The sequence below is a fragment of the Marmota flaviventris genome, chromosome 1, assembly GCF_047511675.1.
Source record: "Marmota flaviventris isolate mMarFla1 chromosome 1, mMarFla1.hap1, whole genome shotgun sequence".
Classification (NCBI taxonomy): Eukaryota; Metazoa; Chordata; class Mammalia; order Rodentia; family Sciuridae; genus Marmota; species Marmota flaviventris.
The window spans coordinates 102,139,025-102,157,334 of record NC_092498.1 but is presented as its reverse complement, the minus strand read 5'-3'; the positions used below and the strand labels follow the sequence as shown (position 1 = coordinate 102,157,334).

The 18,310-nt window shown below is 39.7% G+C and overlaps 1 protein-coding gene across 1 annotated transcript in view; it reads left to right on the top strand.

The window, feature by feature from the left end:
- The first annotated feature begins 9,474 nt into the window (after positions 1–9,474).
- Positions 9,475–18,310, top strand: part of Nudcd3 (NudC domain containing 3) — a 108,208-nt gene continuing 99,372 nt past the window's right edge. Inside the window, exons 1-2 of the mRNA XM_027938341.2 lie at positions 9,475–9,953; positions 14,925–15,250. Of these exons, the coding sequence (XP_027794142.1) occupies positions 9,567–9,953; positions 14,925–15,250 (713 nt within the window). The 5' untranslated portion in view covers positions 9,475–9,566. The remainder of the gene's footprint in view (positions 9,954–14,924; positions 15,251–18,310) is intronic.

Below are 18,310 nucleotides of genomic sequence, written 5' to 3'. Positions count from 1 at the left end.
GAGATAACCTTGTACTTGAAGGCTCAGGTTTGGGGGCTGCTGGGCACAGACACATCCTGTGTTTGTGTCAGGCCCCAATTCTCTCATGGGTTCCTTCTTACCCACTTTCCCTCCTTTAATTCTCTTGTCAAAAAAGTCTCCATTCTGTGTAAGTCTTTAACATTCACCATTGTCCCTGAGAACAGAAACTGACCCCATCATGGGCTATTGTAGGAAAGCATCTGTGAATTACTTGGGGGCCTTCACTTGGTATCAAAGCCAGGGAGATTTAGGTTTTATCCTTGGGAACTATCTTAGGCTCCCCTGAGCTCATTAGACTGCCCAAGGCACATGACCTCTATCTCTGCTCTATTAGGAAGACCCCTCTTGTAGCTCCAGAGTTGGGCGTAACCCAATGGGACACGCCCACCTCCTACCGTATTTGGCAAAGAACATTCCATGGAAAACCTCTGATGTTCCCCAATATAAATAAAGCAAGTGGGGGGCTCCATTTTGCTCTTTTTAGTGTGGAAGCTCCATTCCTAAGATTGGTTAGCCTGTCCTGCCCGGCTTTTAAAATTACTTCCTGTGTTCTGTGGTTTTTTTCACCGCCCTACTTTTCACAGCCAGCCCATTCTATCCAGAGGAACCCCATTTCCACCACCCACGAGGTGGATGTGGGTGGGAGGCTATGACATGGCAACAAACAAGGTAAAACAGATCCCTTCAGACCTGCCCTCTTGTGTTTTTTTCTAGTGAGTCCCAGAATGATGTTCTCACAAATGCTTTGGTCATGGGTCGTGACCCCACCTGGAAGATGGTGTTTGGTTTGGTCTCTAGTTCCAGTGACTAGTAAGGCTGTTGCCTCCGGTTGAGGCCACTGCATGTCTGAAGGCTGGGAGTTTTAGGGGTTAGGCGGGTCCTACCACCTCAGTCTCATGCTTAGAGCAGAGCTTAGTTGGCTTCAAGTCAGCTCAATATGAGCTTCCATGGAGAACTCTCCAGAAGCAGAAGCTATAGTGGAGAGAAAAAGATGACTTGCTCTGTTGAAAGCATACAATTCAGGGCTGGGGATATGGCTCAAGTGATAACGCACTTGCCTGGCATGCGCGAGGTGCTGGGTTCGATCCTCAGCACCAAATAAAAAAAAAAATGTTGTGTCCACCGAAAACTGAAAGATAAATATTAAAAAATTCTCTCTCTCTCTCTTCTCTCTCTCTCTCTCTCTTAAAAAAAAGAAAGCAGAGAATTCAATAAATATTTGTTGAGCAGAAATAGTATTTTAACGTCACATATTTAGTATTCTGGCTGCCTTTTTTTTTTTTTGCAAATGACATAAAAAATACATGTGGTGAAGGAATTTATGGAGAGCTTAGTGTTAAGTTCTATTTCCTTTCCCTCTTTAAAAAGATTAACCAGCTGGGGAGAATGGTGCATGCTTGTAATCCCAGCGGCTCAGGATGCTGAGGCAGGAGGATCACAAGTTCAAAGCCAGTCTCAGCAACTTAGTGAGGCCCTAGGCAATTCAGTGAAACCCTGTCTTTAAATAAAATACAAAAAAGGTGGGGGGAATACAAAAAAGGGCTGGGGATGTGGCTCAGTTGTTAAGTGCCCCTGGGTTCAATCCCAGTACCAAAAAAATAATAATAACCAGACAATGATGTGCCCTTGCCTTGTGAGTGCCTATGATGAGTAGGATTAATTACCTCTCAGACAGAGAGTGCAGAGACTGGGAGTCAGTGAGGGGTAGGAGGTGCAGCTTATCCCTTTCCAGGAATAGTCTGTAAGTAAAGAAAACCTGAGGAACCAGCAGAAGAACCTAAAGATGTGTTCAGGAGGGAGAGACCCATATGCAAATACCAGATTCTGGGAAGGTCTTTTACCAGGACAGTGGATAAAACTGTCAAGGAACTATCCAGATCTGCCTTGAGCCTCTTGGCTTCCCTCTGTGTCCAGCCCTTGCTTGGCTGAGGAGCTGCTGTGGCTTCCTATGCTTAGAGGGCCTGACTGCCTATGACAGAAGAATGAGCAAAGGGGTGAAAAGGAGTTAGAATTTTTGGAACATGCTGTTTGCTTTCTGGTCCAGAAGAGCCCCAAACACCAGGTGTTGTTAGTCCATTTTTGCAAAGGTCACAGGCTGGACAGGAGGAAAAAGGAGGTCTGATAAAGGATGCCAGGGAATAGAGGTTGTGGAGAAACTGCATAAGTTACCCTGTTAAAAACACCACGGGCTGGAGTTGTGGCTCAGCGGTAGAGCGCTCGCCTAGCACGTGTGAGGCCCTGGGTTGAATCCTCAGCACCACATAAAAATAAAATAAAGATATTGTGTCCATCTACAACTAAAAAATAAAATATTAAAAAAAAAGCCACAGGTGCAAGATAGATAAAGGGATCTGAGGAACAAAATAGCTTCTGAGAAGAGTGACATTTCAAATCAGGAAAAAGGATAGTTCTTTTCAGTAAATAGTGTGAGAGGGATGGGATTGTGGATCAGTGGTACAGCACTTGCTTGGCATGTGTGAAGTGCTGGGTTTGATTCTCAGCATCACATTTAAATAAATAAATAATTAATAAATAAATAAAATAAAGGTCCATTGACAATGAAAAAAATGTTTTAAAAAACCCTACATTTAGGGCTGGGGTTGTGGCTCAGTGGTAAAGGGCTTGCCTATCATGTGTGAGACATTGGGTTTGATTCTCAGCATCACATATAAACAAATCAATAAATAAAGGTCCATCATCAATAGCTAATAAAATTTTTTAAAAAACCCTACATTTATGGTTCTGGGTTGTGGCTCAGCAGTAGAGCACTTGCCTAGCACGTGAGGCACTGGATTTGATCCTTAGCACCACATAAAAAAATAAACAGATAAAAAACAAAGTTAAAAAAAACCTCTACATTAAACAAACAAAACAACACAACAAAACTGTGTGAAAGCAGTTGGGGAATCATTTGGAACAAAATAAAGTTATATCTATACTTTATACCACACATGAAATAAAAGTACAGATAGATTATAGAACTAAAAATAAAAACAAAACTGTACAACTGTCAGAAGAGAACACAGAAGAATATATTATAATCTTGGGGTGGAAAAACTTTCATAAGCACAGAATCAAGAAGCTATAAAAGTAAAGACTAAAGGTTTGACTACATTGTAGTTGAAAACTTGCATAAATATATGCACAACACAAAAATAGTGAAGAAAGCTGAAAGATAAATGAACTGAAAAAAAATATTTGTAACATATTTAACAGGGATTAAAATCAAGACTACCCATACAGAGGAAGTGGTTACGTGGATAATGTAGCTAAATGTCCCATTGAAAACAACAAAAATTCTGGCAAAAATAAATTCTATTCTGTTTCAGTCAGCTTTTTGTCGCTGTGACCAATATACCTGACACGAACAACCTAGAAGAGGAAAACTTTATTTTGGCTCATTCTACATAAACTATTTGGAATTATTTTGAATGAGAATTCCATTTATTCAGTATGATAGACATGTTTCTATGTATCAATATATAATAAATCATATATATCTGCATGTGTATATTATCTATCAATCAATGTCAGTATGGACTCAGGTATATTCATTTTATGTTTTTGGTTCTAATATAATACTACTTTGTCATTAATACTATTATAGCCAGGAAGCAGAAAGAGATTGAGTTCAAGAAGTCAGGGATACTATCATCCCCAAGAGCATACTACCAGTGACCTACTTCCTCCTGCCATGCCCTACGTGCCTATAGTTACCACCCATTATTCCATTCAAATTATTAACCCATCAAAAAGACGTACCCACTGATTAGATTACCACTCTCAAAATCTAATCATTTCACCTCTGAACATTCCTGTTTTATCTCACATATGAGCTTATCCAAACCTCATATCCAAACCGCAATATATCCACTAGATGACTACTAATTTAGGAATGTTATAGCATCTTGATTAACAGAAACTTTTATAGTTATGAAATATCTACAAAATATGCCTCTTTATCTCTATCATTTGTTCAATTCTATGAAGTTATACATACACATATATGTATGTTTTGTGTATACATAAGGGTTACTTACAGGTTGCTTAAAGGGTAAGTAACTCTCTTTTTTCCTCTTTTTATACTGTACCATTAGGAAAAAAGTCACTATGCATATCCTAAGCATAAGGAGTGAAGTCATGTTCCACCTCCATGAGTGGAAGTATCTACATATACTATTTGGAATTATTCTTCTTTCCTCCTCCTCCTCATCCTTTTTTTTTTTTTTTTTTTGGTTACCTCAGATTGAAACCAGTGGTATTTAACCAGTGAGCTACATCCCCAGCCCTTTTCATATTTTATTTAGAGACAGGGTCTCACTGAGTTGATTTAGGACCTCACTAAGTTGCTGAGGCTGGCTTTGAACTCACGATCCTCCTGCCTCAGCCTCCTGAGCCACTGGGATTACAGGTGTGTGCCACCGTGCCTGCCACTATTTGCAATTCTTCTGAACAGCTATTTGACTATTCTCTTCCATTTATTTGTTCAGTATGACACATATATATATATACATATATATTTATCCATATATCTGTATATGTGTCCTATATATCAATCAATATAAGTATGGACTCATATATATTCAATTTGTACTTTGTGTTCTAATATAATGCTACTTTATTTTGTTGCTTGGCTTGTTCCAGCTCTGGTTACTGGGCACTTTTTCAGTTGACTCTTATTCCTTTGCCATACCTCATAATTGTGTGTTTTACTGCTTTTTTATTTTGAGACACTGCAAGATGACCCAGACTAATCTTGCATATTTTCTGCAGTAATTCTAGAATCACTTCTCCAAGGAGTCCTGGTTTTCTATTGGAGAATGATATTAGAAACCAATATCATTCTGGGGTGTATTCATTGATGCTGAGGCAATGCTTCTGGATTCTTTCAGCTGAGAGGAAGGAAATATGCATGTACACTAACCAGTATAGACACATTTCTATAAATGATTCTACATGTAGTCATATGTATCTACAGTAAGCTAAACTTAAATTTATACCAATGTGTCTAACTTAGACTCATTATCACGTGGATCATTCTAGCCTCTTTCCTTTGCTTTTCTGTAACCTCCTACTCCAACAGTGAAAAATCTGGCTTCTACTACCCACAACCATTTACTTCATTGTTCTTTCCACCCTATATCTAGTGATTTCAGAACTGATAATCTATATTCTTCTGGGAAGCACAAGGATACTTGTGTTAAACTCTTTTTTTAATATTTATTTTTTGGTTGTAGGTAGATGCAATATCTTTATTTTATTTTATTTTTATATGGTGCTGAGGATCAAACCCAGTGCCTGACGCATGGTAGGCAAATGCTCTACCTCTGAGCCACAACCCCAACCCCTTGTGATAAACTCTTATTGGCCACAGTTCAAAGTCTGTGTACTGTTCCTTTTGCCTTCAGTCTTACTGACTCTGTTCATTTCCAAAGTTACTTAGGTCACTATCTTTCTACTACTCCCTTTAGATAAGACGTTTCATACATTTGTAATAAAGTTACATTGTTACATTTGTCATATTCTGCATTCTGTTCTCAGATCCCTCAATTTCCTAAGCAATTTTGCATATATTAACACTCTACGCCTTAGATTTCTGAGTTTTGACAAATTTACAGTGTCATATATCCATAATTAATATCTTACAGAATAGTTTTACATCCTAAATAATTCCCATACTTTGCCTATTCAATCTTTTCTCACAACTGAGACCTGGAAATCACTGATCTTATTACTCTTTCCATATTTTGCCTTTTCCATAATGTCATGTAATTGGATGATAGGATTTTCTGACTTCCTTCTATTTCTTAGCAAGATGAATTTAATATTAATCCAGTTTTTTTTGGTAGTTGTATAGCTCATTTTTTCTTATTGCTGAGTGATATTTTGTTTTATGAATATACTACACTTTGCTTAGCCATTCGTTTATTGAGGAAATCTTGGTTGCTTCCAAGTTTTGACAATTATGAATAAAGTTGCAATAAATATTTATTGTAGGTTTTTGTGTGGACATAATTTTCAAATAAGTTGGGTAAATATATAAGAGCACAATTGCTGGATTGTATTGTAGGATTATATTTAGCTTTCTATTAACTTTATTTTCAAAATAATTTTATATATTTTTTGAATAGGTAATGCATGTGGTAATACCATGTGGTATCAGATTCAAAAGTAAGTCTCTGTTCTCTTTCTTTTTTAATTTAAAAAGTGCTTGCTTATTTTTTTAATTAGTCATACATGACAATAGAATGCACTTGTATACTTTGATATATCATCAAATTATATCCCATACTTTGATGGGATATAATTTCTCATTTTTCTGAGTATACATACTGTAGCATCACATTGGTCATACAGTCACATCTGTTCTCTTTTATACTGCAGTTTCTGTTGATTTTCCCTCTCTGGAGACTGTTTTATTTCTTATGATAATTTTAGATGTTAAAGAAATTATTGAAAATTTTGAAATATAGTGAGATGACAGCAAGTCCTTTCAAAGTCTATTGAGGCTCACCCAACAATTCATTACTTCTTCAGGGCAGAGATTCTCAGAATGTAGTATGTGAACCCTCCGGGAGGCGGGGTGGTGGGGTGGTGGTGTTGGTTTGCTTTCAAGGTCAAAATAACAATATTATTTGCCTTTTTACTATGTTAGCATTGGTGGTAATGGCCCCAAAGCAACGAAGGTAAAACTGTAATTGTCTCAGCAGAAATCAAAGTACTTGCACTGCTAGGGTATTGTAACAAAGCACCATAGACTAAAGTGGATTAACAGAAATGTATTCTCTTACAGTTCTAGAGGCTGGAAGTTCAAGATCAAGGTGCTGTCAGGATTGTTATCTGGTGAGGGGGCTCTTTTCCTGGCTTATAGCAATCTCATTGTATCCTCATTTGATCTTTCTTTTGTGTAGAGATCAAAATGGAAATCCTTTAAAATTAAAAGCTTCAAATAGTCCTCCCAAACCAAATACTCCTATGGCAAGTATGGGGGACAAAGGAGCTAAAAGTGACATGTCCTCTTGGCTAGCACAGTCTAACTAAATCTACATCTATGTATATCCTTACTTTTGTTCCTATAAATTGCAACAGTGTTCATAAGACTAAAGAGAAACAATCTAGCTGCTTCTCCCCAGTTTGATCAAACTGCATAAAATTCATTTTTCCTTTTTATATCTTTTGCTTATTTCTTAGGCAGGCAGGCCTAGTGGCTGCCAGTAACAAGACTGCTAATGTCTTTTCCTTTTGGTATATATCCTGGTGCCAGGGATATAGCTCAATTGTTAGAGTGCTTGCCTTTCATGCACAAGGCCCTGGGTTCTAATCCCCTAGGCAATATACACACACTCCTCTAAAAAAGAAAAGATACGAGCTCTATAGGGTTGGGCCCCACTCATTTGACTTCATTTAACCTTAATTACCTTACTGAAGTCTGTATCTCCAAATACAGTCACAATGGGGGTTAATGCTACAACATATGAATTTGGGGGAGACACATTCAGTCCATAAAAGGCACCAAACTCCACTAGTAGGCATTGTAGCACTATATTATTCACTGCTTTGCACTTCTGGTAAAAATTAAAAATATATAGTTCCACTTATGAGTGTTCCTGATGAAGTGTTGAATTTTTAAATTTTATTAATTATTGACACTTGAGAAAAAAATCTTAATATTCTGTGTGATGAAGAGAACTACACATAAAATACTTCTGTTTCATATTGAGGTGGCAGTTGCTTCGATGCAAAGCACTTGGACAATTGAGTTGTCAGTAAATGAGTTAAACCTCTTTTCATGGACTATCATTTCTACTGCATGATAGAATGAAGTAAGACTGTCACCTCCAGGCAAACAATTGATGGTATTTAATGCCAATAATAAAGTTCAAGTTTTAAAGCCAAAATTAAAAAAATTTAAAACATACATCCTACCTCTATAAGCTTGACAGCTTCCCAATAACTAAAACATTCTCTGGTGAGGTCAATGGGAAACTAATCCAATGTGACTTTTTTTTTTTTTTTTTTTGTACCAGGGTTTTAATTCAGGGGCATTCAACCACAGAGCCACATCCCCAGCCCTATTTTGAATTTTATTTAGAGACAGGGTCTCACTGAATTGCTTAGCACCTTGCTTTTGCAATCCTGTCTCAGCCTTCCAAACTGCTGGGATTACAGGGTGGGCCACCTCCCTGGCCCAATGTGACTTTTTTTTTTGACATTGTGTAATAAAACTAGTGAACATTTGGAAGAACTGCATAACATAGTGTATCATGTGAGGATCTTACTGTCTTCCATTAATCCAGACATTAAAAAGATTTGCAAAAATGTAAAACTGTTACTCTTCTCACTAATTTTTTACTGCTTTGAAGAATATTATTTTTTCCTGAAAAAGAATGTTAACATATGATGTGTTTTTATGGTTATTTAAAAATGAATATATATTTGAAAAACTAATTTTAATTTCCAATATAATAAATACTGATAAACAAAACTAATACAAACCAAAATTTTTGGAGTCTTCAACAAATTTTAAGAGCATAAATGGGTCCTAAGTAAAAAAAAACTTTTCAGAACCACTGCTCTAGGGCAATTTACTTCAGTGTGACCTTATTTAAAATTCATCAGAGACCATACACTGTGAAGATGTTAACTTGCAGATTTTAGTCCAGTATAGGTGTAAGTCATTTGTCCACTAGAAATGATTACCTACAGTTTTATCATCTTGTAGAACACCAATCTGATTAGCATTTATTCCAACCATCTTACATTTAACATTTTCTTAAGATATCTGTAAACACCCAGTTCCTCAAAAAACTCTTTGAAGCAGTTTTACCATATCTCTGGTACAGTTTTTTTGAGATTATACTTTGACACACACTTAGGTACATATGACACATAGATATATATCATAGTACACATAACACAGACTTTTATTTCACAATGATAGCATATTAGATTCTTTATTTTGCACGGGGCATTTCCAACTTATAAGTGGATGCATTCTATGTTTTTTTCTTGTCCTTTTAAAGTCATCTTTAATTTCTTCTGTTGCAACAGGCCTGAGTTTCACTCAGACTCTTTTATTGGGGGGTGCGGGTGTTCTGGGGCGCTTTACCACAGAGCCACATTCCCAGCCCTTTTTATTTTTGAGACAAGGTCTCTCTAAATTGCTGAGGCTGGCCTTTAATTTGGAAATCCTCCTGCTTCAGCCTTCGGGCTGCCTGGATTACGGGCATGCACCGAGATATCTCGCCTGACCACAGCTCTGTATTAATTGAAATTCATACAAATAACAAGCACAGAATTTCCCTTCTCCGACCTACTAACAACTAAACAAGCACCAGGGTCCGAGGTTTACCTAAGGGCTAGAGACATTTGGGCGGGAAGTTAACACCACAACACGTGACAAAAACCAACGGATGATGTGATGCTGCTCACTTCAACTCTTCCGCCCTCTTCGAACATGGCCGCCAGGCACGCTCTGCCCAGTAACCATCGGCTTTCTTGTGCGTAGGAGCCACAAGGGGGCTCACGTCAGGCTCTTTTAGCGAATGCTGCTCTGGGGCAAAGCCCAGTGGGGCCGCGGGGGCCGCGGAGAGCATACTCGGTTTGCAGGCAGGAACAGGCGCGGACCGGAAGTTCCACGGCCTCTCTGTCCGGGGGAGCCGTTAGGAGCGCACGCCGGAAGTGGTCAATTGGCCGGTCCGAGTTGGTGCCGGTGGTGGAGTCCCTCGGACTGCGGAGACATGGAGCCCGGGGCTGCTGAACTATATGACCAGGCCCTGCTGGGCATCTTGCAACACGTGGGCAATGTCCAGGACTTTCTGCGCGTTCTCTTCGGCTTCCTCTACCGCAAGACTGATTTCTACCGCCTGCTGCGCCACCCATCGGACCGCATGGGCTTCCCGCCCGGGGCCGCACAAGCTATGGTGCTGCAGGTGAGGAGGGGAACGTGTGGGCCGTGGGGTCACCTCCCGGCACCGGGCCAGGATCCCATACCCTCGACCCTGCGCGCAGCTCCTCTCAGGCCTCCGCTTTTCCCAGGGATCGCCGAGGTGACCCCGAACGAATGGCCGTGGGTAACTTGTGCGGATCAGATATCAGGCTGCTCTGCGGTGGGAGCATCTCTGGCACTATGTCGGAGGTACCTGGGTGTCCGAAGCAGCCAGTCGGCTATTGGCCCTGCTTCACGCTTACGATCATACTCTACGCAGTGAGGGGGACTGCTGGATGTAAGGTGAAAACAGTGTTAGGAGAACCAGAGGAAAGACATTTACAATAGCAGAAACTTGCACGTTCCAGAGCTACCAGACCAGAGGTGGCAAGGATAACTGAAGTAATGTGTTGATCTGTGGGTGTGGCCGCTTGTTCAAATATGATATCCCAGGTCGATATGATTATTAAATTTGCATTTGGATTTAAATCTATACATCCCAGGTTAATTTGTGTGTGTGTGTGTGTGTGTGTGTGTGTGTGGTTGAAGCACTCTTAATTCTTATTGAATGAGGTTGACCGGGCCCTTTTGAATGTAGTAATAAGCATTTTCTGAATATGTTTTACAGTTGGCTGCCACAGACACTGGTGATGTGGGTGTTTAAATACTGGTCTTGTTACTTGTGACGCTTACAGTTAAGAAAATAAAACACAGAATATAATAGAGAACTTGCAGGACCACTTAAGCAATAGAGCTGGTTGAAAGGAAAGGAATAGGGAATTGAGAAGGTTTTTGTAAGAGAGATGGGGCTTTTGACAAAATTGAAAGAAGTATTCAGGTGAGCATTGAGTGTAGGAACCTGAGAAGATGGAAATACTGCTGATACCTCCCATGGTTCTCTAGCACCTATAAAGTGCTTTGTATTTCTGTCTGAAATTTTATTGCAGGCTCCAGGATGATGATCAGGTTTTACTTTCTTTAGCACCTCCAGGAAGAAACCAAAGCTTAGAATGACCCAGTACCTACAAACATAATGATGGTCAGGTGAGAAGTGAGGTTGGCACTCCATTAGGGTTTCAATTTCAGACTCAAAGGCCATTATTCCTCAGCCTTATTGGAGGCCCAAGTACCTTCTGAATGATCAGAGAGCTGTCATAGGTGGTTTTTAGCAGGACATTATGGCAGTTTAATGAAATCTTGTTTCTTGATCTTCAAAGTATCTCTGAAATAAAGTTGAATTTTATGTGGTAGTTCAGTAAGGTTGAATGATATGATAAGAACACACAGCCTATTCATCATAGCTTTCTTTGGGGGGTACTTTTTTTTGGAGGAGGGATTGAACTCAGGGCCACTTAAACACTGAGCTACATCTCAGCCTCCTGAGCTGCTGGGATTATATGTGTGTACCACTGTGTACAGTAAAAGATTGCTTTTTGATTACAAATCTCTCTGCGCCCTCTGCCCCCAATCACTCTGCTACTGAGCTATATGCACAATCCTTTCCTTTTTTTTGGTACTGGGGATTGAACCCATGGGCACTTAACCACTGGACCACACATCTCCAGCCCTTTTTTGTATTTTATTTAGAGACAGGGTCTTGCTGAGTTGCTGATAGCCTCGACAAGTTGCTGATAATCCTTCTGCCTCAGCTTCCCGAATTGCTGTGTGTGCCACTGTGCCTGGCCTTCCTCTTTCTATTTTTATTTTTGGCAGTACTGGGAATGGAACTTAGGGGTGCTTTAACACTGAGCTATGACTAGCCCTTATTTACTTCTTATTTTGAGACAGGGTCTCACTAAGTTGCCCAGGCTGGTCTTGAACTTGGAATCCTCCTGTCTCAGCCTCCTGAGTCACTGGGATTACGGGTGTGAACCACCATACTCAGCCTGCGACCGAATCTTGCAGGAGATGGAGGACTGGAGAGATCTGAAATAGAAAAACCAGAGGTGGAGAACATTTTGGGGAATAATCATTGAAGGGCAGTATGTTTCACAGAAACCAAGGTGAAAGTCTCCAGCAGATGACTAAAAGGGGTGTCTTTTTTTTTTTTTTTATCCCCCTGGAAGTCTTCACAAACATCAGCATTACCCAAGAAACTTTTAAAGTACATTCTTTGGCCATTTTTGTTGGATAAATATGGGTGAGTTCTGTGTAATTGTTTTCACAGAAGGTCATGTGGCAGGAGACTTGTAAAGGTGATTTCTATATTGGCAAAGTTGTTGAGGGTAGGACAATAAAATATTGAATCAGATTAAGTGGTTTGATAACAGCACAGCATTATCTTTGGGTGGGGGTAGGTCATCTCCTGACCATTCCCATTTATCTGCCTCTTAGGGTTTTTTTCTGTTCCTGATTGGCTGTCATAAGATTCCTTTCTGTGACTCCCTCACCTGAGGTGGGATGCTTCAGCTCTCTGTGAGATGGGTTGGATGGGTTTGTTGTCCAGTGTTGTTGGACTGCTTTCTGGAACTTGAAAGCTTTCCTCTGATATTTTGGGGAGAGGACTGTTGGTATAGTTAGTGTAGGGTGTCTTACACATTTCCTCCCAGTCTAAGCAAGTATGAGTATGGATGTACAACTTGAAAGACCCTTAGCATAAATGATATATGTGAAAATTGCATTCCATTCCATAAGGTAGTGTATGTTTTAAGAAAACATGCCATTTTTGATAACTTGGTGTTTATCTTGGAGTTCAGTTTGAGAAGTACTGCTAAGTAGAAGTCCTCAGTATAAGAATTGGGAAAGCCAGCTGTGTCCTGTTCCTTATATAGCTTATTGGGAAATATTGGGAGAGTCACTTCACCTATTGTCAGGTGAGGAGGTTGATTGGAGGTCAGGTATGTCTCTTAATCTAGTATTCTGTGATTCTAAAATGAGTACTAGAACATGTGGTAGCTGGGAGGTCTTTGTGATTTGAGAGTACTTCTAGGTTGTGCTGGTCAGAGAAGGTTGGATGTGCTGAGTATTAGAGTTAGTATGCACTCTGAGGACCATCTGACCCCCCACAGTGGGGGTCTTGTGTTAGAAGTTTTAGGTTGTGAGAGAGGTTCTTTGCTACTTTGCTTTTTGGAGTTAAGTAGATCTAGGACCTTGAGAGGTAGAGTGGCTCTGAGGGCAAAGGACCTGAGCTGTTGTCAGGATGAATGTTGGAGAGAAATGAGTCAGGACTTCCGCTGATCTGCAGAATGGAAATGGGTCTAGGATTGTCTCCAGTTTTTAACCTTATAGGATTTTATTTATTTTCCTCTGCTTACATTACCTTTTGCTGCTTGTTGTGTCATGTGTAATTTTTTACTATCCTTTTTTTTGACAGGACTGTGGGTGAGTTACTTGATCCCTCTGAGCCTTATTTGTCCTCATTTTTGGAATGTTGATGGAGTATTCTTCCTGTGTTATTTTATATTTTTCTTCTAGCAATGGGGATTGAAGTCAGGGACTCATGCATGCTAAGGAAGTGCTCTTACCACTGAGCTCCATCTCCAGCCCATTCTTCACAGAATTTTCAAGAGTGTTTTTAGAATTGTTCAGCACGGTTCCTATGGTAGCACCTGTCTTTTGTTCTGTCTTCCTGTGTAGTGTACAGACATTGTTATCAAATGCCTTCTGCATTTTAGCCTTCTGGAATCTGACTCCCACCCATTTCCCCAGTTAGTTTCTTAGCTATTCCTTCAGCTACTACAGAGGCTCTGTTTCTTGATGAGTCTACTTCTTAGAGCTGTAGCATTTGGAAGATATGCCTCTTCTTTCAGGTCCAGTTGAGATCTCCTTTCTACTTCCTCTGATTTCTTTCATCAGAAGTGCTCATTCCTGCCTGCAGTCTTGACAGGACATCAAGTATTCCATCATGCCCCTCTTGTATCAGAGTTGTTGGGTGTGGGTCTGTTTTAACTTTATACTTTTTTGATGGAGGGGTCTGAGTATCTTCAGGGGTGTGACTGAGTTACAGAAAATGGTAAGGACTTGTCTACACACCAGATCTGCAAACGTAGAAAGTTGTTTTTGATTTTGTGTTCCTCATATATTGTTAGGCACACAGTGGATGTTTGTAGAATCGAATGTCCATGCCTCCTTTCAGCCCTTAGTGTAGGAGGGTAGCAGCAGTTCAGTAAGATTAGGTGCATTTTTTTTTTTTAAACACTTTTTTTTGTGTGTGTGTGTGGGAAAACTGGGGATTGAACTCAGGGGGACTCAGCCACTGAGCCACATTTCCCAGCCTTATTGTGTATTTAGAGACAGGGTCTCACTGAGTTGCTTAGTGCTTTGCTATTGCTGAGGCTGGTTTTGAACTCGCTATCCTTCTGCTTCAGCCTTCCCAGCTGCTGGGATTACAGGTGTGTGCCACGGCGCCCAGCTAAATAATTTTATTTTTTTAATTTATTTTTTATGTGGTGCTGAGGATCAAACCCAGTGTCTCACACATGCTAGGCAAGCATTGTACCACTGAGCTGTAACCCCAGCCCAGCCTAGGTGCATTTTGAGGATTGAAGTTCAACTATATTTTCATCTTTCATTTTTTTAAAATATTTTTTTTAGTTGTCAATGAACCTTTATTTTATTTATTGATACGTGGTGCTGAGAATTGAACCCAGTGCCTCACACATGCTAGGCAAGCACTCTGCCACTGAGCCCCAGCCCCAGCCCCTCATCTTTCATTTTTGAGTCTGAGTTGTTGGCACCCTCACAGACCCACAGTACCAGGAGAATGTTCTTTGCATTGTGACTAAGATTGGGGCCTATAAAAATTATGATAGCTAGGATCATCTATGTAAATATTGTTAGTCTTAGCTTGTTTTTGATTTTGATATTTTACTCTTAAAGTTTTTTGGTGAAGTTGCAGCACATTTCCATTTTTCCAAAGAAAAGTTTTCTGTTTACTTCTTTTTTATTCTATATTTTATTTTTGCTATATTTCTACAGGATGTGTGGGACGGTACTGGGCAAATGAACTGACTGCTGGATTACTATTTGATTTTAGGTATTTAAAACCTTTGATCAGATGGCCCGTCAGGATGATGAGAAGAGAAGGAAGGAACTTGAAGAGAAAATCAGGAGAAAAGAAGAAGAAGAAGCTAAGGCTGTGGTAACTGGTACAGCTGAGAAGGAACTGGTCCCAGTCCCAGTTCAGGAAATAGAGATTGACTCTCCTGCAGAATTAGGTGGGCCTGGGGATGCAGAGAAAGTGCAACCTCCAGGCTCACAGGATGCTAAACAGGAAGTGGCTGGTGGCTTGGAGGAGGCAGAAGCTCCAGGAGCAGCGGCTGGTGCTGCTGTAGTCCCTCAGGAACCACCAGCACTCCCCAGGTAGGAAATCCTCCTCTGCAGATTCCTTCTTTCTCTCCTAACTGGTGGTTGGGTTTATCCATATTAGTTCTCATTTGTAAAGCACCAATTCTTTATCTCAGTATTTATTTAGCTTTGGGAATACAGTTGACTTGTCTTCTTTCTTTTTCTCCCTTGTAGGGCAGTATCTTTCCACAGTCATTTAACCAGTTGAGGGCCCGGCCAGAATTAGACATGACATGTAGAGGTTTAGCATGAGCATCTTGATTTTCACATTCTCCCTGTAGGAACACTGCTAGGGTATGTGTCACATGCTCAAGATATGATGTACACTTGAAGAGGCAGTTCAGTGTAGGAGGCCTGGATTCACATTCTTTCTCTCCCATTTCCTGAATGCACTACTTTGGGTAAACACTGTAATCTTCTTGTGATCCTAATAGGACCTATCTCATAGGGCTGTTGTGAATTTTAAATGAACTGCAGGTCAAGCAGCTAATAAGTGACAGAGCTTGAATATGCCACTGGGTTTTTCTGAATCAAGGCTTGTGCTGTATTGTACTCAGTTTTCAGGAGATATTTTCCATATAATATCAATGAGTCATACAGTCTTTCCTTGTGGTCTGGGTAAGGAGAGCTGGTAGGCCTTGTGTGTGACTTGGGATAGTGTCTGCAGGACAGTTGTGATCTTCCTAACCTACTTTGTTTTTAGAAAAATCTACTCTTTCCTCTTTGATAGGACTGCTTCCTGCTTTACTTCTTTTTTTTCCTTCCCGTGCCTTGCACTCCAACCTGTTTTGGGTGAAGTTTTTTCCTCCCCATATTTTTGGTTGGTGCATTATAGTATACTCAATGGCAGGATTTTTTTTGTGTGTGTGGGGGTGTTGAATCTAGTTTCTAGTTAATGAAGCAACTGAAAAACTTGGAATGACTTGATATGAAGTTCTATAAAGAACAGGATAGGGTAAGGCTACAGTTTTTTTCAAGGATTGAACCCAGAGATACTTAACCACTGAGCTATATCCCCAGCCTTTTTTTTTTTTTTTTTGAGACAGGGTCTCACTAAGTTGCTCAGAGCTTTACTAAGTTGCTGAGACTGGCTTTGATCTTGTGATCCTCCTGCCTCAGCCTTTCAAGCTATTGTGATTATAGACATGTGCCACCATGCCCAGTGTAAGACTACAGTTTTAAAGGTCAAGCTAAATAATGGTGTTCAGAGAAAACAATTTTTGTATGGGAAACCACATTGATGAAGAAGGGCAACAGGTCTTGAATATGGAGTTCTGGAAGAGAAAGTACAAAATAAAGCTTTGGAGTCCAAAAGTAGGGGTTTAGGGTAGAGAGAGACTTCTGATGTTTCCTTTTAGCTTGAAGAACTTTCTTAACATTTGTTGTAGTGTATATCTGTTAGTGATGAATTCTGTCTGCTTTTGTTGTCTAAAAATGCCCTTATTTCATCTTAACTTCTGAGGATAATTTTGTGGAGATAGAATTTCAGGTTGACACATTTTTTCTTTCAGCTTTTTAAAGAATGTCATTCCATTGCTTTTGGCTTACCTTGTTTTTGATCAGAAGTGAGTGGAACTTCTTTATTCCTTTGTATGTGATATATTCCCCATTCCTACCCCCTGGGCTGCTTTTAATATATTTTCATATACTTCATGAGTTTCAGAAATTTGATTATGATTTGCTTTTCTTTGTGTTTATTTTGTTTGGGGATTTTTGAGCTGCTTCTAGCTCCTATCTTCACTTCCCACCCCCTAGTTTCTTTTCTCATTGTGCTTCCTTTGAAATAGTTTCTGTTGTCCTGTCTTCAAGTTTACTATCTTTTCTCCTTTAGTGTCTATAATCTTTAGTTAAATTCATCCAGTACATTTTTTTTGTTTTGGTTTGTATTTTTCAGTTCTACATGTTCTCTTTGATTCTTTTTTGTGGCTTTGATTTCTTCTAGTATTGTTTTCTTTAAATCTTTTTGTTTATCCATGTGGGTAGCTAGTCAGCCATTCAGGTATTTAAAGTCTATCTGCAAATCCCATTATCTCAGTCATTTCTTGATTTGTTACTCTTAACTGAGTTTTCTTCTAATTTTGGATCATGTTTTCCTACTTCTTTACATGTCTGGTAACTTTTTTTGGGGAGTGGGGTGAGATACAGGGGATTGAACTCAGGGGCACTCAATCTCTGAGCCATATCCCCAGCCCTACTTTGTATTTTATTTAGAGACAGGGTTTCATTGAGTTGCTTAGTGCCTTACTTTTTGCTGAGGCTGGCTTTGAGCTCATGATCCTCCTGCCTCAGCCTCCCGAGTCACTGGGGTTACAGGTGTGTGTCACCACACCTGGCATATGTCTGGTAACTTTTGATTGGATGGTAGATATTATGAGAAGTGTGGTGTTGAGTCTCTGGATTTCATTTTCTTCCCTTAAAGAGTGTTAAGTTTTGTTTTTGTAGGCAATTTGTTTGCATATCAGCATTTTCTTTCAAAGTTTGTTTTCAAGCTTTATTAAGGCATGTCTTGGTACCTTCTATTCTGGGGCAATTTTGGAATGTCTATTTTGAAATGCTTTGGGTGTTCAGTTAGGTCTTCCCATTTTGACTGGTTAAAACTTGAACATCTTACTGCCCTGTGTGAACTCTAGGAATCATCCAGATCAGTTACCCAGGTATTTTCTACTTGCCTCATGGAGTTACACACTACACATATGTAGTTTAGTGTTCAACCAAAGACTTAAGGGACCTCTAAGCAATTTTTTTTTTACAATGTTTTTAGTTGTAGATGGACACAATACCTTTATTTTATTTATTTATCTTTATTTGGTGCTGAAGATCAAACTCAGTGCCTCATACATGCTAGGCAAGTGCTCTACCACTGAGCTACAACCCAGGCCCCACTAAGCAATTTTTTGGAGTTCTGTGTGTACTTCTCTTTAAAGAAATCAGACAGGAAGATGAAGGTTGAATAGGCATAGTTGTTTGTGTTAAGGCTACTGTAACAAAATAAAATAGCTTGGGTGAATTATAAATAGTAGACATTTGTTGCACGCAGTTCTTGAGGCTGTCAGGTTTCTGGCATTCAGTGTCTAG